General features: G+C 29.7%; 1 protein-coding gene across 1 annotated transcript in view; it reads right to left on the bottom strand.

Moving 5' to 3' along the window:
- Window positions 1-933: 933 nt before the first annotated feature.
- Window positions 934-25881, bottom strand: part of LOC119613721 (bifunctional heparan sulfate N-deacetylase/N-sulfotransferase-like) — a gene marked incomplete at both ends in the record, with an annotated part of 38720 nt that continues 13772 nt past the window's right edge. Inside the window, one exon of the mRNA XM_037969761.1 lies at window positions 934-2803. Within this exon, the coding sequence (XP_037825689.1) occupies window positions 934-2803 (1870 nt within the window). The remainder of the gene's footprint in view (window positions 2804-25881) is intronic.

Genomic DNA, 25881 nt, shown 5'->3' with positions numbered 1-25881 from the left:
ATCGTACTGTGAGTAAGAAGACAAATCTCTTGTCGAATACCTCACTACCCCCCTAGTGAAGCCACCTTTAAGAAGGTCTGATTATTCATCAAAAGTATACACTTGACCATGTTTTTTTTTGTGTATTATATTCTTTAGAAAAGCTGCTGCTACTGCGGTTTTGTTGTAACAAAGTTTTCTCAATTATTCCACAAATTTGTGGCAAAGAGTTTTTTCGTTATTGTTAGTCTCTATCAATGTGAGAAATGTGGGAATGAGGATAAAAAGGAAATCCATTCAAAGTAAATTAATTACATCAGAATAATGATTGTATAAGAATTAACAAGTTGAATTTTATTGGAATTTTCCGAAAGCATAGTGAAAGAGGTGGAGGGGAGTTGATAATGAGAGAAATTTATTGGACAATTTTGGGGAAAATTAAGAAGTTGAGAGAATTGTTTTGGACAATGTTATTTAAAAGGATTTGTTGATAGATTATAAAAGGATTATAGGTATGCCAAAATAATTAGTTGTTATAGCTTGATTACAGTCTTATTGATCGAAAGCTTTGATCAGTTTGGCGTTAAGAACTTGTTTGTGAAAGTTTATCCAGGCCCTTCTTGTAACATAAATGAAAACATTCCTTTAATGATCTGATTTTAACGTAAGTGTTGTTTTAACTTTTTTGGTATCATTATTAAATTGTACTTTTAATTTTGGGTTTGTTTTCTGTTTTTTTTTTTTTTTTTACACAATTTTTTCTCTAAACATTACGTACATAAATATTTACTCTATCTTTGGGTGTAAAATAACAATATAAAACTACTTCAAATAATTAAAATTACATTCTTTTTCACTAGTAAATAAATTGTCCTTTTTAAAAAAGACCAATTAAATTTGTAGAATTTTAAGTGTTTAATGGATAAAACAAATCAAGTTTTTTTCGTTACCTACCTGATAAAAACTATAATTATTTGCAATAGTATCACCGTGGGCCCTCTGATGCTGATACCATGAATAAGCTCTTTTAGCTGGTGATATTAAAATCGTTACAATTTTCGAATGTGGCAGTAAAGCGTGTGCGCGTTTCGGCACCATTTCGCCATCAAAATAGGTGGCACTCTTTTCGAAGATATAACGTGGACTGGAATTGGGTGCTACAGTGGTATTCACTTCGGCGGGAAAGAAGTCCATATACCAATCTAAGCCTTTATAGTAATTATTGCCATTGAAGAATTGTACCTCTTCGTAAGTATCTGGACTGGGTATGTTGCTAACAATGCCCGAGTGCATTGAGAGGAATGTATACAAAGCGGTGGTGCCAGTTTTTTGTGGACCAATAACTAAGAATTTTGGCAGGGAATCACAACTTTTGGTTTTCGACCAGATCTTACGATGTCTGGGATCATCGCAGGGATTACCCCATATGGGATCTACCTCTTCGGGGTGTAGACGAAAGTACATTTCGGCCAATTGGATGGGAGGAGCTGAGGCCAATTTGAGATTGGTCCAACATTGTAGAAATTTAATCACCGACTGAAAGGTGTACAGAGCCAAACGATCGGAACCATAGTTTGACATGTGTGTCATAAAGATATTAATAGGATTATAGACTATAGTCTGGAACAGTTCACCACCTTGAATGGATTCATCCAGTTTATCTCTACCTCCAGGATAACGATCTATGTACATGGTGTGGGTAAAGAGACCACATGTTTGACGCGGCAGCACCATTATGTTGCGATGTATGAAACCTCTTCTTAAGCGGGCCGGTCTTAAATGTGGATATTCCTCTGTTGAGGTCACCTTTATATGCCAAACTTTCTTCCAGGCTTCATAGAGAATTTCATGGGCGGGATAGACACCTGAATGATGTGGCGATATGGAGTAACCCGAGTCCGTGGGTATGTTATGTTCCACGGCAAAGGCATGATTAAGTTGCATCTCCGACATGAGTAGTGTGACATTATCATACAAATGCGGTTGTTGATGTTTCCACATGTGTGAAAACCAATTGAATTCTTGAACATTTTGCAGTAGAAAATCATCACCCAGATTTTCCTCTCTAGTACCATGATGATAGTATTTCCCTGAGAAGCCTAAATTAAAGCGAAAACCAGGCACCATGCCAGCTATAATTTTTTGTGTAGCCACCAAAGCTCTAACATCATCGGGCCTAAGACGAGTGCCTTTTTCACCCACAAATATATCATCTATATCCACTAAAATCATGCGCTCCAAGTTCAAACTTAATTGACCGTGACTTAAATAGGATAGGGCATCTAGAAACAGTAAGCGATGAAGCCAAAATTTCAAACTACTGCCAAAGAATATGCGCTTTATGCCATCATATTGACCATGATCTTGTAGGACGGTGGACAAAGGCAGATGGACTTGTCCGCCAGCATCTGAAGGATAATCTTGACTATTACGCTGAGCCCATTCGACGGGCTCATATGTGGAATGATTATGTTGGAAAACCGTCCAATCATCACCGGGTAAGGCACCCCAAGCTGTTTCACCAGCCCTAGTTAAACGCAGTACAGGTGAAGCCGGATTTAAACTGGCATCACGTAGTCTTAGATTTGTATGAACAAAGAGAGGAAATCCTTTAAGTTGTGCCGCCACTAGAGTCTCTTCACTTGGACTTACAAAACCCACAATGCCTACGGAATATTCGCGACAGTATTTGTCTAAGAGTTCACGATTCCATTTGTCCATGTGCAAATATTTATCGAGATTTTCAAAGACTATAACGCCATAACGACCCTTATCCAAATTGGTTAAGGAGGGAAGACTCTTGCCGGCTACTTCGATTTTGTACCTAGAAGGATGGAAAGGAAATATTTAATTAAATGATGAAATACTTAAAGAACATAGAAAGAGTAAATCAATATATAGACTACAACGAGTCCTGATATCCTAATATTTATCCTTTCACGACAAATTTAACGATTTTGTGGAAATGTTATAAATTTCGGAGACTTTGTATTCAAAGAATTCACATGTTTAGGTGTTCAACCATGTTTAAATTAATTTTGTACAAAAAAATTAACAAAACTCTTTAATAAATAAAACACATGTATGGAAGTGGGAATTGTAAAAAGGCTTCTCTTCTCCATCATAACTGAACGTTTTGTTAAATAACATTTAATATTTTTGCACAATTTTCTGCATGAAACATTTCTGAAGCTGTCAGTTGTAATAATAAAATCTATGATCACTACGTTTTTTCCCCTGTTTCTTTGTTCGGTTATTGCGGTTGTGCCCTACAGTGCAACTGCGATAGTGGATAACTATTGACAAGAGGATATATATGGATATTGTGCACCTTCAATTGGATAACAATATCATTGGTTTTGTGGTGGTAGAAAAGTATTAATTGTGGTTTTTATATCGAAATCAGTTGATTTTTCCGTCAATTAATATGGCAAGGACGACAATCTGAATAGCTGGGGTATAGTTCGGCATCAGATCGCCAAAAGGTTGTTATAATTTGGGTTCAATTTATATCATTGGACTTAAATTGTAAAGAATAATAAATAAGATATATGACAAAGTAAAATATTAAAGATCTCTCATGTTTGAGACCTTCTAACCTCCATAGGAAGGTGTAAGTTGTCTTTTCCGGTCATGAAAAAAATTGGCATTTCTCTTGAGTTTAAGTAAAACTTTATCTTCTCTTTCTTTAAACCGATTGATAAAGCATGAATATGATCACAATTTAAGATTTTAAATCAGTCTCTGATCACATAGACTTCGTTATAAAACGATAGAAATCAATAATTTCAATCTTAAAACATTGCCAAAGGTAGGATTTTGAAGATTCTGAAGGTCTGATCTCAAACAAATTTTTTAAGCTCTATAATCGGTTGTAAATAAAGCATGAGAAAGATTAGAACTTTGAGGTTCTAAAATCAATCTCTTTTTATTCCTAATACGGTTGCGTAAAACTTGTGCAGAGGAGAGGATGGAAATAGTTGATAAATTGATGGTATTTTCGTTTGGAAACATATTCCTTTTCTTAAATGAAGTATTAAAAAGAAAAGATCTCTTTTTGTTATCTAAAACTAAAAACTCAATGGAACATTTGATATCCTAATTTCAGAAAATTCGATTGAGAAATCAATCTATTAACATAGACGAAAGGGGTTCTAGATCGGCAAAGCATAGCTTAAGACAATCGATTAATTTAAGTGCAAAACTTGCACTTTCGCACACATAAACATGGCAAATTTACATTCGGGATTTGAGTCTCTATCTGTACAGAACCTGAGGCTTGCTAGTAACAAGAACTAAGACATTCGAAGACGTTTACTTTGCTACGGGACTTAAGTATATGTCCATACAATATTAAACTTAAGAACCAGGATATCGGAGATTTTAACTTGTGGAGTTTGGCATCAAATTAAGGCTTCGGACTAATGCAAAAGCATTCTTTTGATAGCAATCACTCGACCTTGCACGATAAGTATACTCTAGATCGGCGAAATATCCATGATGAGCAGGAAATCACAGCCCTTATAAATCGCAAGAACACATTCTTTCATGACCTGAACATATACAAAATCCATCAAAACTTGTGCAACTTCGTTAATATGATGTCTAGACTTTTTAGAGTCTGAAAGAGAAATACCCGATTGGCAGAAAATGTAGCACAAAACTAGAGCAGTAGAACGCGAGGCAGACGTCTTCTTGAAGGGCGGACGACTTTCTTGGATTTTCCTAGACTTTAGCTTGGGAAATTTCCCATTAGCAATAGGGTCTGCATCTGTGCATGATCCTCTTGTTGCCAGTCAATGTCAGATTTGTGACGACAATCTTCTAAATTGTCACTGCTGTCGTGAAAATATGTAGGAGAACATGAGGTTTGAAGTTTATAAGAACAAAGACTTTTTCCGACTTAACACACTGTGCTGTGACATTCAACAAACTGTGCTGTGTAGACTTTAACTAGAGGAATTTGACGTCAGTACCAAAATCAGCATCTGAACATGATCCATTCTATCCAAGATGTGAAACCAACAGTTTGGAAAACATTCACCAAGTTAGAGATAGACGAAAATATTGATTCTGTCGATAAGCATGGGGAATTTGCATCGAACTGATCCAGGTTTTTGAGACTTGCTGGTAACAACAACTAAGACTTACTTCGAATACTTTTACTTTGCATCAGGATTTGGGCATATGCCCATACCTGGACGGCGAAGATTTTAACTTCTGGAATTTCGCATCAGAATTAGGCTTCGGATTTGTAAAATGTGCCGTAGATCAAAGATAAAGCCATATCCGAAACAATCATTCGATACTCTAGATCAATGAAATTTCCACAATGTGCAGGAGGACCAAGAATTATAAATCATAATAACTGTGACGACGCCAGTGGAACGCTGGATCGTCGAAATTATCGCGCAGTCGTGAAAATATGCAGGAGAACCTGAAGCTTGCAACTCAAACTTGGCTTATTTAACATTGGGTCAGATATAACTGACTGTCCTGGTTACACTTTAACTAGAGGAACTTGCCGTTAGGATCATAAGCTGAACAAGATCGATTCAATCCAAGATAATATGAAAAAAAAGACGGTTTCGCAAACATTCATCACGTTTAGGGGATCGACTTTACATCGGGGCTTTGTCCTGCAGTCATATCAGATCCAACTGGGATTTGAGTTTTTTTGCTAACTTGCCATCAGCGTGTAAATGTTAGGATGACTGCAGTTCAATCTTACGTTATCTCAAAAATCAAGTCAATGACAATAAATTAAATTTGTCCGATGCCTTCAAACAGCGAAGTTCACTTCTATATTAGTTTAATACCGAAGTGTGTCTAAATATTCGTATTAGCCCCCTTTCAATGAAACTATAAAATTTATATCACTCCTGCAGGGGTATGTGTGATTTAATTTTGTGTACATATTTTTATATTCGAACATATCAAACAGCCAACAACAACAACTACAACCAAGCCTACTACAACAAAGCCAGTTTTTTTTTCAGCAGCACAGTGTAAAATATTTGTAGTTTCAAAAAACAAAAAAACTTTGCTGCTTTATGTCGTTATAGAAGATTGTGTTAATAACGACGAATGCACACTTTAAATTTCATATGCAATTTTCTCACATCAATGGCCATGTATACCGCGATTTATTTTTAAGTCAGCTTTTGTCAGGATTTTTCATTATTGCAACGAACGAGTGAACGAACGTTGGATGGATGGTTGCAAAAAAAAAAAATATATGAGCGAGTGGATGACTGGCTGGCTGGTTGCCTGCCTCACTGCCTTGCTGACTGAATGGAGTTGGTGGTAAAAATTAACAAAAAAAAATATATAAAATGAATCATGATGTTTGTGTTTTAGATTTTCATTGTGAAAAATATTTCGTGTAGTGAGTGATATTTGAAAAAAAAAGAACAGCAGATGAAAATGAAAAGCTACAACAGTTTGCAAGAAAAAAAAGAGCAATAAAAGTAGAAAGAACCTTGAAAATTGTTTCATAACGAGTCTTCAAAATTTTTAAAGGTAATTCAGTCAATAAATTTCGGAATTTAGTTAGAAAGTGTTAACTCCTTAAAAAGTTATCCTATTAAATAATTGTTAAAATTTGACCACAAATATTGAAGAATTTTTAAAGAGAAATTCATTTGTACCATTTAAGTACTTTTCTCATAGAAAATGTACCAAAATTAGTACTATTTAATCCCACCTCACCACTATCCATAAATAAACTAGAAATGAGAACGGAAACTAACTTTATTCTAGTATTAATAAATACTATCTAGGGAATTATGTTTATCATAGTTCACACAACAATAGCTCCTACTACTATCATCATAATTATTATAACAATAAACATCATCATGATCTTTCATATGATATCAGGTAGTTGTTGCAACAACTAGCTACAACCTTAAAAATGTCAGAGTGTTTGTATGTGTTAACTTTATGACTTACGAATTATATAGCTTCATTTTTAGTTGTTGTTGTTGTTGTTCATACCTTCTTGCCAAGTTCTATTCTATTTTTGATTGTTGGTTCTTTAGTTTTTTTTTTATTTTGTTGCCATTTCATGTATCCATAACATACATATATTCCACATAAGGCACAACATATTGTTTGGTACACTTAGCAGAGTTGCCAAGATGTTATAAATTATATTCCTTAGAGGCTAAGATCAAATTGCCGTAAGAATTGGTTTGTTAAGGTATTTTTTTTTTGTTTTTTTTTGTAAATGATAATTTGGTATTTGCTATAAAGGGGCAATAATTAGTTTAAACGTAAAAATATGATTTGTAAGTGAGAGAGGAAACTGAAGTTGAAAGAATGTAATAGGAGCGGAGAACTGTGCAAAGGAGAAGCTGATTGGACCAAAGTTGATCCTACGCACCATTGCCTTCCAAAATGTAGGATAGCTGGGGTTCGATAATATGCAAAGACTCTGGTAATGGAGTTCATAACAGGCCCAATAGTGGCCTAGGATGAAGTTAAAATAAATCGTCCGCCTTTTGTACTAACTAACTAACTAACTAACTAACTAACTAACTAACTAACTAACTAACTAACTAACTAACTAACTAACTAACTAACTAACTAACTAACTAACTAACTAACTAACTAACTAACTAACTAACTAACTAACTAACTAACTAACTAACTAACTAACTAACTAACTAACTAACTAACTAACTAACTAACTAACTAACTAACTAACTAACTAACTAACTAACTAACTAACTAACTAACTAACTAACTAACTAACTAACTAACTAACTAACTAACTAACTAACTAACTAACTAACTAACTAACTAACTAACTACTAACTAACTAACTAACTAACTAACTAACTAACTAACTACTAACTAACTAACTAACTAACTAACTAACTAACTAACTACTAACTACTAACTAACTAACTAACTAACTACTAACTAACTAACTAACTAACTAACTAACTAACTAACTAACTAACTAACTAACTAACTAACTAACTAACTAACTAACTAACTAACTACTAACTAACTAACTAACTAACTAACTAACTAACTAACTAACTAACTAACTAACTAACTAACTAACTAACTAACTAACTACTAACTAACTAACTAACTAACTAACTAACTAACTAACTAACTAACTAACTAACTAACTAACTACTAACTAACTAACTAACTAACTAACTAACTAACTAACTAACTAACTAACTAACTAACTAACTAACTAACTAACTAACTAACTAACTAACTAACTACTAACTAACTAACTAACTAACTAACTAACTACTAACTAACTAACTAACTAACTAACTAACTAACTAACTAACTAACTAACTAACTAACTAACTAACTAACTAACTAACTAACTAACTAACTAACTAACTAACTAACTAACTAACTAACTAACTAACTAACTAACTAACTAACTAACTAACTAACTAACTAACTAACTAACTAACTAACTAACTACTAACTAACTACTAACTAACTAACTAACTAACTAACTAACTAACTAACTAACTAACTAACTAACTAACTAACTAACTAACTAACTAACTAACTAACTAACTAACTAACTAACTAACTAACTAACTAACTAACTAACTAACTAACTAACTAACTAACTAACTAACTAACTAACTAACTAACTAACTAACTAACTAACTAACTAACTAACTAACTAACTAACTAACTAACTAACTACTAACTAACTAACTAACTAACTAACTAACTAACTAACTAACTAACTAACTAACTAACTAACTAACTAACTAACTAACTAACTAACTAACTAACTAACTAACTAACTAACTAACTAACTAACTAACTAACTAACTAACTAACTAACTAACTAACTAACTAACTAACTAACTAACTAACTAACTAACTAACTAACTAACTACTAACTAACTAACTAACTAACTAACTAACTAACTAACTAACTAACTAACTAACTAACTACTAACTAACTAACTAACTAACTAACTAACTAACTACTAACTAACTAACTAACTAACTACTAACTAACTAACTACCTAACTAACTAACTAACTAACTAACTAGCTAACTAACTAACTAACTAACTACCTAACTACCTAACTAACTAACTAACTATCTAACTAATTAAGTAACTATCTAACTAACTAACTAACTAACAAATGGGTCAGAGAATCTCGAATGGAATAGATTCTAAGGTTGACTACAGAGTGGGCGCTACAAGCAATGCGAAGCTTTGCGCTACAAACCCTTCCTTGTGTTTTCCTATGTGTCATGTCAGATTGAAAGCGAAGCTTGATGCGAGAAAACACAAGCAAAAGTTTGTAGCGCAAAGCTTCGCATCGCTTGTAGCGCCTACTCTGATATAAGGGAGACATCAAAGAGATCTGGGCGAGAAACCTTCTCTGAATGAATAAGTGCATGTTTAGTATGATGACAAGTATTTATAGTGGATCATATGTAAGTATACATATATGTAGATCATGAGGAGAGGGCAGCGAAACGGAACATATTTTCTGTCATATCCAGTCTTTCGTAGAAATTATTTTCAAATGTCTTGGAACCTATTTTATTTTACATATTACATCTCTCAGAAACACTAACTGAAAAATTCTAATAAACTAACAAACTGATAAAATACAATATAAATTTAGTTTGAAATATTTACTTTTAAAATAAAACATTCGTGTTACAACTTTTAAAAACTAAACTTTTAATTACATTTAAAACATATATCTAAATAACATATGTATATACATATTACCAAAAACATAAACAAAAATAACTTAAATCTATGCCAAAAAAAACTCTGTTTTCAATATCCTTTAGAACTTAAACTACTTCCTTTACAATATCCACACAACATTTTATATAATGTTTTTATGGCAGAGTATTTTTGTGACATTTAATTTGCAATTGTTGTATATGCAAAAATGCTGATGTTACACTTTTACCTTTTTAGGCTTCTGACGTTTTAGTATTTCATTTTTTCCTTTTTTAGTTTGTTTTATTAAAATTTTAGAAATATTTCCTTTTTTTCAGCCACCAAAAAATATTCATGTCATGGCGTGAATTTTATTTATATTCGTACAATGTTTTAAAATAGTTGTTATTACATTTAAATAAATAGTATTTGGTGCAGGAATCTCTTTTGTGTTGTTGCTATAGCTGCTGCTATTGGAATCAAAACAACTCTATAGTTTTTGATGTGACACCGGATACAATTGTGTCGCCTATTTCCGCCCTCAAAAATAGCCAACAAAAAACTACACTACACAGGCCGAACGAACAACCAACCGAAACACGGAAAGTCTAACAAACGGACGAATGCTATAGAAAAAGAGTTGAAATGGAAACTAAATAATTCGCGCTAAATGGGCTAAAATCTTGTTTGTTGTAACCACCAAATAAAACGTTTTGAGTTTTTAGTTTTAGTTGTCGTTTATTTTTTTTTGACAAATTCTATGACGTTGCATTGTTGCGGTAAAAATATTTTGTTAGTTTTTTTCGCTCAAATTTGTTTCCATTTTGTTTGTAAACAACCATTTATTTTTGAAGTCTGGACATTTTTATTTTATATGGATTTTAAATAGTTTCAAAATAAAAGGTTGTTTTTTAAGGGATCTTTTTATACTTTATCATTTCCATGTCGAGACCATGTTCAAAATTTTAGATAAAGTTTCTGCATTATAAAAGCGATTGAGTCTAAATTATAAACTATTCATAGTTTTATTTCAATTCCAAAATTTAATATTTGTGTTGAGCAAAAAAAAAAAAATGCACCCTTTATATTAGAAATGTGTGTAAACTTTGTGTTTGTAAATTATATAAAATTCATAAATATGTTGTACAAATACTCGTAAAAGTGACATAAAGATGAATTGCAAATAATATTTAAATGACCACAAATTATATTTGTTAGTGAGGACAAGTAATTTTTAGGGCTTTTAAAATAATTAGTCAAGTAATTAATTGCATTTTGTTTTACAATACACTGAGCAAAATTAGTGATTGAAATAATCCATCCACCCAACTATCTATTTTTTCGAAAAAGAGAGAATTTTTTCGAAAATTTTCTAAAAAAGAGAATTTTTTCGAAAATTTTCTAAAAAAAAGAGAATTTTTTTGAAAATTTTCTAAAAAGAAGAGAATTTTTTCAAAAATTTCCTAAAAAAAAGAGAATTTTTTTGAAAATTTTCTAAAAAGAAGAGAATTTTTTCGAAACTTTTCTATAAATAGAGAATTTTTTTCGAGAATTTTCTATAAAAAGAGAATTTTTTCGAAAATTTTTTATAAAAAGGGAATTTTTTCGAAAATTTTCTATTAAAAGAGAATTTTTTCAAAAATTTTCTATAAAAGGAGAATTTTTTCGAAAACTTTCTATAAAAATTTTCCGAAAAAGAAGAGGATTTTATCGAAAATTTTCCAAAAAAAGAGAATTTTTTCGAAAATTTTCTATAAAAAGACAATTTTTTCGAAAGTTTTCAAAGTTTTCTGTAGAAAGAGAATTTTTTTTCAAAAATTTTCTATAAAAAGAGAATTTTTTCGAAATTTTTTTATAAAAAGAGAATTTTTTCTGAAAATTTTCTCTAAAATTAGTTTTTTTTTTTTGAAATAAAAATATAATTTTTTCGAAAATTTTCTACAAAAAGAGAATTTTCTCGAAAATTTTTGTAAAGAAAGAAATTTCTCCAATTTTTTTTTAACAATGATTCTCAAAAATTTGCTATAATAAAGAGAATTTTCTGGAACATTTTCTATACAAAGAGTATTTTCTCGAAATTTTTCCATGAAAAAGAGAATATTTTTCTATAAAAAAGAGATTTTCCTCAAAGTTTTTCTATGAAAAAAGAGAATTTTCTAGAAAAAGAGAATTTTCTAGAAAAAGATAATTTTTTATAAAAAGAGAATTTTTCTCGAAAATTTTCTTTAAAAAGAGAAATTTCTGTTTTAATAAAAAAAGTTTTTAAAAATTTTCTATAAAAAGAGATTTTTTTGAAAATTTTCTTTTTCAAAAAAATAATCCATCCACCCAACTATCTATCTATCTATCTATCTATCTATCTATCTATCTATCTATCTATCTATCTATCTATCTATCTATCTATCTATCTATCTATCTATCTATCTATCTATCTATCTATCTATCTATCTATCTATCTACTATCTATCTATCTATCTATCTATCTATCTATCTATCTATCTATCTATCTATCTATCTATCTATCTATCTATCTATCTATCTATCTATCTATCTATCTATCTATCTATCTATCTATCTATCTATCTATCTATCTATCTATCTATCTATCTATTCTATCTATCTATCTATCTATCTATCTATCTATCTATCTATCTATCTATCTATCTATCTATCTATCTATCTATCTATCTATCTATCTATCTATCTATCTATATCTATCTATCTATCTATCTATCTATCTATCTATCTATCTATCTATCTATCTATCTATCTATCTATCTATCTATCTATCTATCTATCTATCTATCTACTATCTATCTATCTATCTATCTATCTATCTATCTATCTATCTATCTATCTATCTATCTATCTATCTATCTATCTATCTATCTATCTATCTATCTATCTATCTATCTATCTATCTATCTATCTATCTATCTATCTATCTATCTATCTATCTATCTATCTATCTATCTATCTATCTATCTATCTATCTATCTATCTATTCTATCTATCTATCTATCTATCTATCTATCTATCTATCTATCTATCTATCTATCTATCTATCTATCTATTTATCTATTTATCTATTTATCTATTTATCTATTTATCTATTTATCTATTTATCTATCTATCTATCTATCTATCTATCTATCTATCTATCTATCTATCTATCTATCTATCTATCTATCTATCTATCTATCTATCTATCTATCTATCTATCTATCTATCTATCTATCTATCTATCTATCTATCTATCTATCTATCTATCTATCTTCACCGTTATTCTTTACATTAAACTCCCCTTAATTAATTTTCACTGCATTATTTGTTTATCTCAACAAAAGTATTATTTACGCAAATGCAAAATAAACAAGTACGTCAAAAACTTACTCATACGTCTAATCACAATCCTTTAATCTGTGTGCGGCTTTAAAACACCTAAAAACCAAATAATTTTCATGACATAAAACCTTTCAAACAAAAAACCATGTCCCCACATTCATACATACACATGTCCATTCACATTTGTTCAAATCACAAAATTTATTGTTTATTTTTTTTCCGTATTGTGTTGCTGCTGCTGCTGCAGCATTTGTAAACAACATGCAGATGTCATAATTTTCATTTCATTTATTGTACTATATATCTACATATGGATTTATATATTATACTCTGTTTTTGACAACATTTCAGAAAAACAAAATAAAATATATAATAAAAGAAAAATCCAGGACATTGCCGAAAATTTTTTGAAAAATTTACATAAATAAATACGAGCGAACTGCCAGTTGTACACAACATTGTTCACTATTTTATATGTATCGTTTGTTGCTGTTGTTGTTGGTTTGTTGTTATATTTGATATGTCAGCAATATTGTTTTGTTGCTATACAACAACAATATTTTGTTTTAACTATATTTTATCAAACTAATAAATTTATGTATAAAAAAAACGATAAAAGTGAAAAATATTTTGCTGAGGGCAGAACATTTAAATGTTGAAAACATGATGAAGTAGAATTTTAAGAGAATATTATTGGTTGGTTTATAAAGCAGGCTACTGCTGTTGTGATTGTTGACCATATTAAAAAATGTGTGGTTTTATAAAACCAATGCAGTTTCTATAATTTTTTCCGATTTTGACCTATTTTTTGGTTAATAAACTTTCATGGTTTATATAAGGAATCTTTATATATTCTTTTTTACTAAACATTTTAAAGTTACCAGTGTTACTTAGGAAATCGAAGCTAAACCTTTTAATAATTCCTTAAGCCAGTTGTAACAACAGTAGGACATTTCATAAGAAAAATGCTTTTTATTAATTTTAAGTTTTTACAATGAATCAATTTAAAGTATGTGAAGCATGCAACAACATGTTTTTAATAAATATTTCTGTAAAGTGTTTGCACTAATTAAGTTGGTCGATTTGTATAGAAATTATTCGAGAAAAATTCTCTTTTTTATTTAAAAATTTTTGAAAATTTTCTTTTTTATAGAAAATTTTCGAAAAATTTTTATTAAAACATGATCGAGAAAATTTCTCTTTTTAAAGAAAATTTTTGAGAAAATTCTCTTTTTATAAAAAATTATCTTTTTCTAGAAAATTCTCTTTTTCATGGAAAAATTTCGAGAAAATACTCTTTGTATAGAAAATGTTCCAGAAAATTCTCTTTATTATAGCAAATTTTTGAGAATCATTGTTAAAAAATAAAATTTGGAGAAATTTCTTTCTTTACAGAAAATTTTCGAAAAAATTATATTTTTATTTCGAAAAAAAAAAACTCATTTTATAGAAAATTTTCGAAAAAAATTCTCTTTTTATAGAAAAATTTCGTAAAAATTCTCTTTTTATAGAAAATTTTTGAAAAAAATTCTCTTTCTACAGAAAACTTAAGAAAAAATTTTCTTTTTATAGAAAATTTTCGAAAAAATTCTCTTTTTTTGGAAAATTTTCGATAAAATCCTCTTCTTTTTCGGAAAATTTTCGAAAAAATTCTCTTTTTATAGAAAGTTTTCGAAAAAAATCTCTTTTTATAGAAAATTTTCGAAAAAATTCTCTATTTATAGAAAATTTTCTCTTTTTTTTTTAAATTTTCGAAAAAATCTCTTTTTTTTTAAATTTTCGAAAAAATTCTCTTTTTTTAGAAAAATTTCGAAAAAATTATCTTCTTTTTAGAAAATTTTCGAAAAAATGCTCTTCTTTTTAGAAAATTTTCGAAAAAAATGCTCTTTTTTTTAGAAAATTTTCGAAAAAATGCTCTTCTTTTTAGAAAATTTTCGAAAAAATTCTATTTTTTTAGAAAATTTTCGAAAAAAATATCTTTTTTTTAGAAAATTTTCGAAAAAATTCTCTTTTTTTTTTAGAAAATTTTCGAAAAAATTCTCTTTTTTTTTAGAAAATTTTCGAAAAAATTCTCTTTTTTTTTTAGAAAATTTTCGAAAAAATTTTCTTTTTTTTTTAGAAAATTTTCCAATAAATTCTCTTTTTTTTTAGAAAATTTTCCAAAAAATTCTCTTTTTTTTTAGAAAATTTTCGAAAAAATTCTCTTTTTTTTAGAAAATTTTCGAAAAAATTCTCTTTTTTTTAGAAAATTTTCGAAAAAATTCTCTTTTTTTTAGAAAATTTTCGAAAAAATTCTCTTTTTTTTAGAAAATTTTCGAAAAAATTCTCTTTTTTTTAGAAAATTTTCGAAGAAATTCTCTTTTTTTTAAGAAAATTTTCGAAAATAATCTCTTTTTATAGAAAATTTTCGAAAAAATTCTCTTTTTATTACGAAAAAATTATCTTTTTATAGAAAATTTTCGAGAAAATTTAGTTTTTTTCTATTTGCTTCCCAACCGATTCCCTTCATACACACACTTTAGCATGTTTCAACACAAACATATGTCTGCATGTATTGTATCCTTTAAACAGATAAAGGTATGTATGATTTTTACTACCAATGTCATAAAAATTCTACATAAAAACATGTGTATTTCATTTTCTACAAATGATAAAGGTCGTAAGAGGAAACAACAACAATTGATAACTCAACAACATATGTTTTTCAGGGGGGTTTTTACATCACCACCTGTTTCCTTGTCTCGGTAACCTCTTAAATTAATCTTGTAAGAATGTAACCGGAAATCTTAAGTGGTTGCAGAAGTATGTGTAATATTGCACAATGTATGAATGAGTCCTCGTAAGATAACAAAATACTCCTAGACAAATACACATGAATATAAGTTAAAGCTAGCACAGGAAAAGGATTATGACTACATAAAGTTCAGTTATCTAATATGTTTCTTTGTTTTAATAAGATTAAAGGGACTTTAAAGGAAACTGGGCTTTAAAGAAAACAGGCTTTTTGTAGTAATTTAATATAGGTGTGATTATAAATCAAAGTTAAATTATAAGAAAAAGTTTTTTAAAATAATTTGTTCATGCCTTTTAAATTACATTACTTTTTCACTTCTTGAGAAGTCACTTTGTGCTTGAAAAGTAATCTGTCTACTCAAATTAATCTCAGTGTATACAAAAGTAGTAAGGTCTTACCAAAAACACACTGGTTTTTAACAAGCAGCAGCAGAAGTGTAACAGATGTTTATAACAGTGTCTACATGTCAATTACAATAATAAAAATGATATTTTCAAAAATATTTATATATAAAATAAAACAAAAATATAAAGAAAATATTTTGTTGTTGACTTTTTTTGATTTCAACTTGTACTTGTTGTATGCTCTTAGGAACTTGCAACAAAATACTACAAAACAAATTGTATTAAAGTGGCCACCTTGTGACTTTTGGCATTTATGCCAAAAATACACAAGTATGTATAATTTTTAAGAGGAAGAGAGCGCAACAGAAAACAAGTTCAGAAGTGGCATCAACATTCATAGTATGGTTCGGATGTACAAATGCGAGAATTGTAGTTTTATTAGGAGTATTTTTTAATGTTATTTGAAAACAGTAGGTGAATTAAAATAATATAAAACAAATAAATAAGAATGTTAAGTCATTTATGTGATCCGAAATATACAGAATTTGGAAAAGTTCTAAAGATAGTCGTTCGAGCCGGAGGTTCTGATGAGAAACATTGGCAAAGAAGCGTACAACTGAACCCATAGGGGAGATGTATACTAACTAACTAACTAACTAACTAACTAACTAACTAACTAACTAACTACTAACTAACTAACTAACTAACTAACTAACTAACTAACTAACTAACTAACTAACTAACTAACTAACTAACTAACTAACTAACTAACTAACTAACTAACTAACTAACTAACTAACTAACTAACTAACTAACTAACTAACTAACTATCTAACTAACTAACTAACTACTAACTAACTAACTAACTAACTAACTAACTAACTAACTAACTAACTAACTAACTAACTAACTAACTAACTACTAACTAACTAACTAACTAACTAACTAACTACTAACTAACTAACTAACTAACTAACTAACTAACTAACTAACTAACTAACTAACTAACTAACTACTAACTAACTAACTAACTAACTAACTAACTAACTAACTAACTAACTAACTAACTAACTAACTAACTAACTAACTAACTAACTAACTAACTAACTAACTAACTAACTAACTAACTAACTAACTAACTAACTAACTAACTAACTAACTAACTAACTAACTAACTAACTAACTAACTAACTAACTAACTAACTACTAACTAACTAACTAACTAACTAACTAACTACTAACTAACTAACTAACTAACTAACTAACTAACTAACTAACTAACTAACTAACTAACTACTAACTAACTAACTAACTAACTAACTACTAACTAACTAACTAACTAACTAACTAACTACTACTAACTAACTAACTAACTAACTAACTAACTAACTAACTAACTAACTAACTAACTAACTAACTACTACTAACTAACTAACTAACTAACTAACTAACTAACTAACTAACTAACTAACTAACTAACTAACTAACTAACTAACTAACTAACTAACTAACTAACTAATTAACTAAATAACTAACTAACTAACTGACTAACTAACTAACTAACTAACTAACTAACTACTAACTAACTAACTAACTAACTAACTAACTAACTAACGAACTAACTAAATAACTAGCTAACTAACCAACTAACTAACTAACTAAGGAACTAACTAAATAACTAGCTAACTAACCAACTAACTAACTAACTACCTAACTAACTAAATAACTAACTAATGAAACAATCCCAAAGGAGACAAAATGGATGGCCTGAAAACAGGAGGCGTGCTACCTCCCTCAACAATTCAAAAATTCGTATATCTGGAAAACCATAACAGCTAGATTTATCAAATTTTGAACGGGCAACATTAAAATCCATATGAACAATTTGAAAGAATATGGTAAGGCCTAGTGATATTGGGCGTCTCACCTCTAATATGAATTAAAGACAATAATTCGTATATCTGGGAAAATATTGAAGCTATAAATTTTGCTCAAAAAGAGTAGGAGATTGAGCCTTTTAGAAAAAGCATTTTTTCCTCCAAAAATTTCGCTTCAGCACCAGCATTCAGATTCAGTGACAGAGACAAACGCATTAAATTTACCAACCCTGTTAAAGTACTAAATTTTATTGCTATATTAAAAGCAATTTGTCATCAGCAAATGTTGCCGAAATATGAGTTGCTGCAAAAAGAAAGAGAATGTTACAGTTCGAGCAGATGTATGTACGAAATATTTTGCATTACTCTTAACTGTTAGGAAAAAACAAATGGGGCAAGCAAAATAGCTTGGATCAGAAAATTAAAATTGGTATATAAAAATGGTATCGAATTTATTTGTTTTTGAATGAATTCTACTGCTCGCAAAGGTTTTGCAACTGCTGTTTGAGTGTCTCCCAATGATCGTACAAACTCTAGTTGAGTTTGACAAGAATCTTCATGGATTTGGTTTTGAAACTCTCATATACACTCAATATTTTTTTTACCTACTTTTTAAAGTTAAATAAAAAAAAACTTTTTTTAACATACCTATAATTATTTTATACACTGCATAAAAAGTCATAAACAAATATATAACTAACCTACACTATTATGACAAGAGAAGTCATCTGGTGGAATTAATTTTCTTATTTTAATATTTTTCCTACATATTTTATATAAATTTTTTTTTATACAATGTGCATATATTTTTTCCAAAGAAAAAAGTACTAATAAAAGAAAATTGTGAATATTTGTACAATAAATTCCAAAGCATAAATGTAAAATAAACGTAAAACGAACCAAAAAAACATGGTTAGTTTTCTTTCGTTTCTAGCAAACTTCTCTTGTATGCTGATTTTCGACATAATAATTCCAAACACCAAAAAAAAAAAAATGCAGTAGATATATTTACTTCTTTCTCTATTATATAGAGTTGGGCGATAACAGTAAACGAAGAAAAAAAAATCCTGCAAATACTATATTTAATGCATATTTTTGGTAGAGACAACATAAACTTTGCATATAACATATCCATACAGTTAGAGAAAATAAGAGAAGATTTCATTTTAATTAAATTTATATATGAAATTAAATTTGTCTAAATTTTACACATTTCTATCAAAAAGCCTTTATAAATTTGTAAATATATTTTCCATAAATGTCTTTTTTGTAGATTTTTTCACAGTGTATTTTTTATAAACTACATAACTATACGAAATATACATGAGAATCCCTAAAAACATAAAATATATTGTTGCGTAACTTTTATAAAAAAAGCGTGAAGGAAAATAGCAGAATTGGTTCCTCCTCCCTTTATTGTAACATGTTTTAAATTTCAAACAAAACTGGAAAAAAAACATAAATTTATAAACTGTATGTAAGAGTAGGAGTTTTAAAACTGTATGCAAACGACATAAATTAGAAATAAGTGAAAATAGGGGATGTCTCTATAACTTTTTTTGAGCAGGGATTTACTAAAAACAAATAAATATATAGTCAACTACTTTAATCTTTATTTAAAACTATGACAAATTTGGTTTTAAATTTAAAGATGCAATTATATTTAAATATAACTTCTAAATAAAATTGTGAACTAATTTTTATTGACTTTAATTTGAAGGAAAAATCAGTTTAGACTAGTCTATGGTCTAGTCTATAGTCTAGTCTATAGTCTAGTCTATAGTCTAGTCTATAGTCTAGTCTATAGTCTAGTCTATAGTCTAGTCTATAGTCTAGACTATAGACTAGACTATAGACTAGACTATAGACTAGACTATAGACTAGACTATAGACTAGACTATAGACTAGACTATAGACTAGACTATAGACTAGACTATAGACTATAGACTAGACTATAGACTAGACTAGACTATAGTCTAGTCTATAGTCTAGTCTATAGTCTAGATAGACTAGACTATAGACTAGACTATAGTCTAGTCTATAGTCTAGTCTATAGTCTAGTCTATAGTCTAGTCTATAGTCTAGTCTATAGTCTAGTCTATAGTCTAGTCTATAGTCTAGTCTATAGTCTAGTCTATAGTCTAGTCTATAGTCTAGTCTATAGTCTAGTCTATAGTCTAGTCTATAGTCTAGTCTATAGTCTAGTCTATAGTCTAGTCTATAGTCTAGTCTATAGTCTAGTCTATAGTCTAGTCTATAGTCTAGTCTATAGTCTAGTCTATAGTCTAGTCTATAGTCTAGTCTATAGTCTAGTCTATAGTCTAGTCTATAGTCTAGTCTATAGTCTAGTCTATAGTCTAGTCTATAGTCTAGTCTATAGTCTAGTCTATAGTCTAGTCTATAGTCTAGTCTATAGTCTAGTCTATAGTCTAGTCTATAGTCGTCTATAGTCTAGTCTATAGTCTAGTCTATAGTCTAGTCTATAGTCTAGTCTATAGTCTAGTCTATAGTCTAGTCTATAGTCTAGTCTATAGTCTAGTCTATAGTCTAGTCTATAGTCTAGTCTATAGTCTAGTCTATAGTCTAGTCTATAGTCTAGTCTATAGTCTAGTCTATAGTCTAGTCTATAGTCTAGTCTATAGTCTAGTCTATAGTCTAGTCTATAGTCTAGTCTATAGTCTAGTCTATAGTCTAGTCTATAGTCTAGTCTATAGTCTAGTCTATAGTCTAGTCTATAGTCTAGTCTATAGTCTAGTCTATAGTCTAGTCTATAGTCTAGTCTATAGTCTAGTCTATAGTCTAGTCTATAGTCTAGTCTATAGTCTAGTCTATAGTCTAGTCTATAGTCTAGTCTATAGTCTAGTCTATAGTCTAGTCTATAGTCTAGTCTATAGTCTAGTCTATAGTCTAGTCTATAGTCTAGTCTATAGTCTATACTATAGTCTAGTCTATAGTCTAGTCTATACTATAGTCTAGTCTATAGTCTAGTCTATACTATAGTCTAGTCTATAGTCTAGTCTATAGTCTAGTCTATAGTCTAGTCTATAGTCTAGTCTATAGTCTAGTCTATAGTCTAGTCTATAGTCTAGTCTATAGTCTAGTCTATAGTCTAGTCTATAGTCTATACTATAGTCTAGTCTATAGTCTAGTCTATAGTCTAGTCTATAGTCTAGTCTATCTAGTCTATAGTCTAGTCTATAGTCTAGTCTATAGTCTAGTCTATAGTCTAGTCTATAGTCTAGTCTATAGTCTAGTCTATAGTCTAGTCTATCTAGTCTAGTCTATCTATAGTCTAGTCTATAGTCTAGTCTATAGTCTAGTCTATAGTCTAGTCTATAGTCTAGTCTATAGTCTAGTCTATAGTCTAGTCTATAGTCTAGTCTATAGTCTAGTCTATAGTCTAGTCTATAGTCTAGTCTATAGTCCTAGTCTATAGTCTAGTCTATAGTCTAGTCTATAGTCTAGTCTATAGTCTAGTCTATAGTCTAGTCTATAGTCTAGTCTATAGTCTAGTCTATAGTCTAGTCTAGTCTAGTCTATAGTCTAGTCTATAGTCTAGTCTATAGTCTAGTCTATAGTCTAGTCTATAGTCTAGTCTATAGTCTAGTCTATAGTCTAGTCTATAGTCTAGTCTATAGTCTAGTCTATAGTCTAGTCTATAGTCCTAGTCTATAGTCTAGTCTATAGTCTATGTCTTATAGGTCTAGTCTATAGTCTAGTCTATAGTCTAGTCTATAGTCTAGTCTATAGTCTAGTCTATAGTCTAGTCTATAGTCTAGTCTATAGTCCTAGTCCTATAGTCTAGTCTATAGTTAGTCTATAGTCTAGTCTATAGTCTAGTCTATAGTCTAGTCTATAGTCCTAGTCTAGTCTAGTATAGTCTAGTCTATAGTCTAGTCTATAGTCTAGTCTATAGTCTAGTCTATAGTCTAGTCTATAGTCTAGTCTATAGTCTAGTCTATAGTCTAGTCTATAGTCTAGTCTATAGTCTAGTCTATAGTCTAGTCTATAGTCTAGTCTATAGTCTAGTCTATAGTCTAGTCTATAGTCTAGTCTATAGTCTAGTCTATAGTCTAGGCTATAGTCTAGTCTATAGTCTAGTCTATAGTCTAGTCTATAGTCTAGTCTATAGTCTAGTCTATAGTCTAGTCTATAGTCTAGTCTATAGTCTAGTCTATAGTCTAGTCTATAGTCTAGTCTATAGTCTAGTCTATAGTCTAGTCTATAGTCTAGTCTATAGTCTAGTCTATAGTCTAGTCTATAGTCTAGTCTATAGTCTAGTCTATAGTCTAGTCTATAGTCTAGTCTATAGTCTAGTCTATAGTCTAGTCTATAGTCTAGTCTATAGTCTAGTCTATAGTCTAGTCTATAGTCTAGTCTATAGTCTAGTCTATAGTCTAGTCTATAGTCTAGTCTATAGTCTAGTCTATAGTCTAGTCTATAGTCTAGTCTATAGTCTAGTCTATAGTCTAGTTATAGTCTAGTCTATAGTCTAGTCTATAGTCTAGTCTATAGTCTAGTCTATAGTCTAGTCTATAGTCTAGTCTATAGTCTAGTCTATAGTCTAGTCTATAGTCTAGTCTATAGTCTAGTCTAGTCTATAGTCTAGTCTAGTCTATAGTCTAGTCTCTAGTCTAGTCTATAGTCTAGTCTAGTCTAGTCTATAGTCTAGTCTATAGTCTAGTCTAGTCTATAGTCTAGTCTATAGTCTAGTCTATAGTCTAGTCTGTAGTCTAGTCTATAGTCTAGTCTGTAGTCTAGTCTATAGTCTATAGTCTAGTCTATAGTCTAGTCTATAGTCTAGTCTATAGTCTAGTCTATAGTCTAGTCTATAGTCTAGTCTATAGTCTAGTCTATAGTCTAGTCTATAGTCTTGTCTATAGTCTAGTCTATAGTCTAGTCTATAGTCTAGTCTATAGTCTAGTTTATAGTCTAGTTTATAGTCTAGTTTATAGTCTAGTCTATAGTCTAGTCTATAGTCTAGTCTATAGTCTAGTCTATAGTCTAGTCTATAGTCTAGTCTATAGTCTAGTCTATAGTCTAGTCTATAGTCTAGTCTATAGTCTAGTCTATAGTCTAGTCTATAGTCTAGTCTATAGTCTAGTCTATAGTCTAGTCTATAGTCTAGTCTATAGTCTAGTCTATAGTCTAGTCTATAGTCTAGTCTATAGTCTAGTCTATAGTCTAGTCTATAGTCTAGTCTATAGTCTAGTCTATAGTCTAGTCTATAGTCTAGTCTATAGTCTAGTCTATAGTCTAGTCTATAGTCTAGTCTATAGTCTAGTCTATAGTCTAGTCTATAGTCTAGTCTATAGTCTAGTCTATAGTCTAGTCTAGTCTAGTCTATAGTCTAGTCTATAGTCTAGTCTATAGTCTAGTCTATAGTCTAGTCTATAGTCTAGTGTATAGTCTAGTCTATAGTTTAGTCTATAGTCTAGTCAATAGTCTAGTGTATAGTTTAGTCAATAGTCTAGTCTATAGTCTAGTCTATAGTCTAGTCTATAGTCTAGTCAATAGTCTAGTCTATAGTCTATTCTATAGTCTAGTCTATAGTCTCGTCTATAGTCTAGTGTATAAAGCGGATTTCACAATATTTAGAAAAAAGTTGTAGTATCTAAATCAAAATAAAGATAAACTGTACTACAAGTTGTATGAGTAATATTTTCATGAATAAATTATCCCTGGGCCCACTAATAAATAATAAAAGCGATTTTAAAGAATAAACAAACAAATGCAGAAACTAAACTAAAATTAAGTTTTGATAAAAGAAATTTGATCAAAAAGTTTTTGAGGCATTTTAGGCTTAAAACACAAAAAAGAAAAAATATAAAACTTTGTATGGAAACAAGAAGCAAAGTACACATTGCAGCAACAATTATTAGCTCAGGCGTTTTGCATACAAATAAGTGGCAATAAATGAAAACATACATACTTATACATACATATGTATGTATATTACCTAAATACATATACTTATGTATGTTCATAGGTGTGTATGTTTACACATACTACTTACGAATGTGTTAAGTAAGTTTATTAAAAGAAGCATATCAAAATTAAGTAGCTTCAAACATTTTTATTAGACATATTAGAAAAAATCGAATCCTTTAATTAACCGCCAATCAATATCAAGTAACTATGTGTGTCCAATAATAGACATAAATTCCAATAAAAGCTTTTCTTCGTAAAGTTAAGTACCCGTCTAATGCATGTTTAACACATATGTAAACAATTATGTGCATATGTATATTTGTAAACATTTCACATAATCAAATATATGCCTGAATACACATATAGTACATATTAATTTTAACTTACACCATATACATACATACATATATACAAATCTACATAAGTATGTGTTAAGTAAAAGATTTTTATTTTACCATTTAATGTTAAATAGCCCCACCCCCCGAAAAAACTAAAAGTAATTAAGAAATAACGGAAACGGAAAGTCCAAAGGCAAAATGCCTTTAATTAAGCAATTTTCGTTGTGTATGTATATGTATGTGTTCAAGTAAATAAATCTGCTATTACAAATACATATGCAAATGATGTATGTAAATAAGGACATAGACGCAGGAGGCCAGGGATGAAAACAGTGATTTACATAAATATTATACAATACTTGCAGCAACAATGTAGTAGTGTTGCTAAATTTTCGTTGCATTTTAAGAGTTTATGACCTATAGGCTTAAGAAGGATTTCATTTAAAGGATTTATTATAATTTAATAATATAGACCAGGCTATAGTCTTGACTATAGACAAGGCTATAGTTTTGACTATAGATCAGGCTATAGTCTTGACTATAGATCAATCTATAGTTTGACTATCGACAAGGCTATAGTCTTGACTATAGACCAGGCTGTAGTCTTAACTATAGACCACGCTATAGTCTTAACTATAGAACAGGCTATAGTCCTGGCTATAGTCTTGACTATATGCTGTAAACTTGACTATAGAGGCTATAGTCTTGACTATAGACAAGGCTATAGTCTTGACTATAGACCAGGCTATAGTTTTGACTATAGACAAGGCTACAGTGTCTATAGACAAGGCTATAGTCTTGACTATAGACTAGGCTATAGTCTTGACCATAGACTTGCCAATAGTCTTGGCTACAGATCAGGTTATAGTCAAGTATTGACCACAGTTTTGACTATATACCAGGCTATAGTCAAGTATAGACCACAGTTTTATAGAGGCTATATTCTTCACTATAGACATGTGTAAAGTCCTGACTATAGACTACTGTAGTCAATGGTATTGACTATAGACTACTGTAGTCAATGGTATTGACTATAAAGTAGTCTATGGTCTTGGCTATAGAGTAGTCTATAGTCTTGACTATAGAGTACTCTATAGCCTTAACTATAGAGTAGTCTATAGTCTTGACTATAGAGTAGTCTATAGTCTTGACTATAGAGTAGTCTATAGTCTTGACTATAGAGTAGTCTATAGTCTTGACTATAGAGTAGTCTATAGTCTTGACTATAGAGTAGTCTATAGTCTTGACTATAGAGTAGTCTATAGTCTTGACTATAGAGTAGTCTATAGTCTTGACTATAGAGTAGTCTATAGTCTTGACTATAGAGTAAAGTATGATAGGAAATGCTTAATTATTATCATTTAAAATTGATTACTTTTATGCATCTTACTGAATGGTCAAAAATATCTCAATTTGCATTCTTATATACAAGTCATGTGTAAATTCAGGGTTTTCATAAGATATCTTTTTTCCTTCCGAAAGATATAACAAAAAAAATATATATGCATGCATATGTGATTAAATCTAATTACAGGCTATAAAGTTAAAATAACGTCAAGCATATTGTCTTAACCAATGA

This window comes from Lucilia sericata, unplaced genomic scaffold, assembly GCF_015586225.1.
Source record: "Lucilia sericata isolate MDLA Ls3-8-SP2 unplaced genomic scaffold, ASM1558622v1 Contig002262F_arrow, whole genome shotgun sequence".
Taxonomy (NCBI): domain Eukaryota; kingdom Metazoa; phylum Arthropoda; class Insecta; order Diptera; family Calliphoridae; genus Lucilia; species Lucilia sericata.
This window is presented reverse-complemented; position numbering and strand designations above follow the sequence as displayed.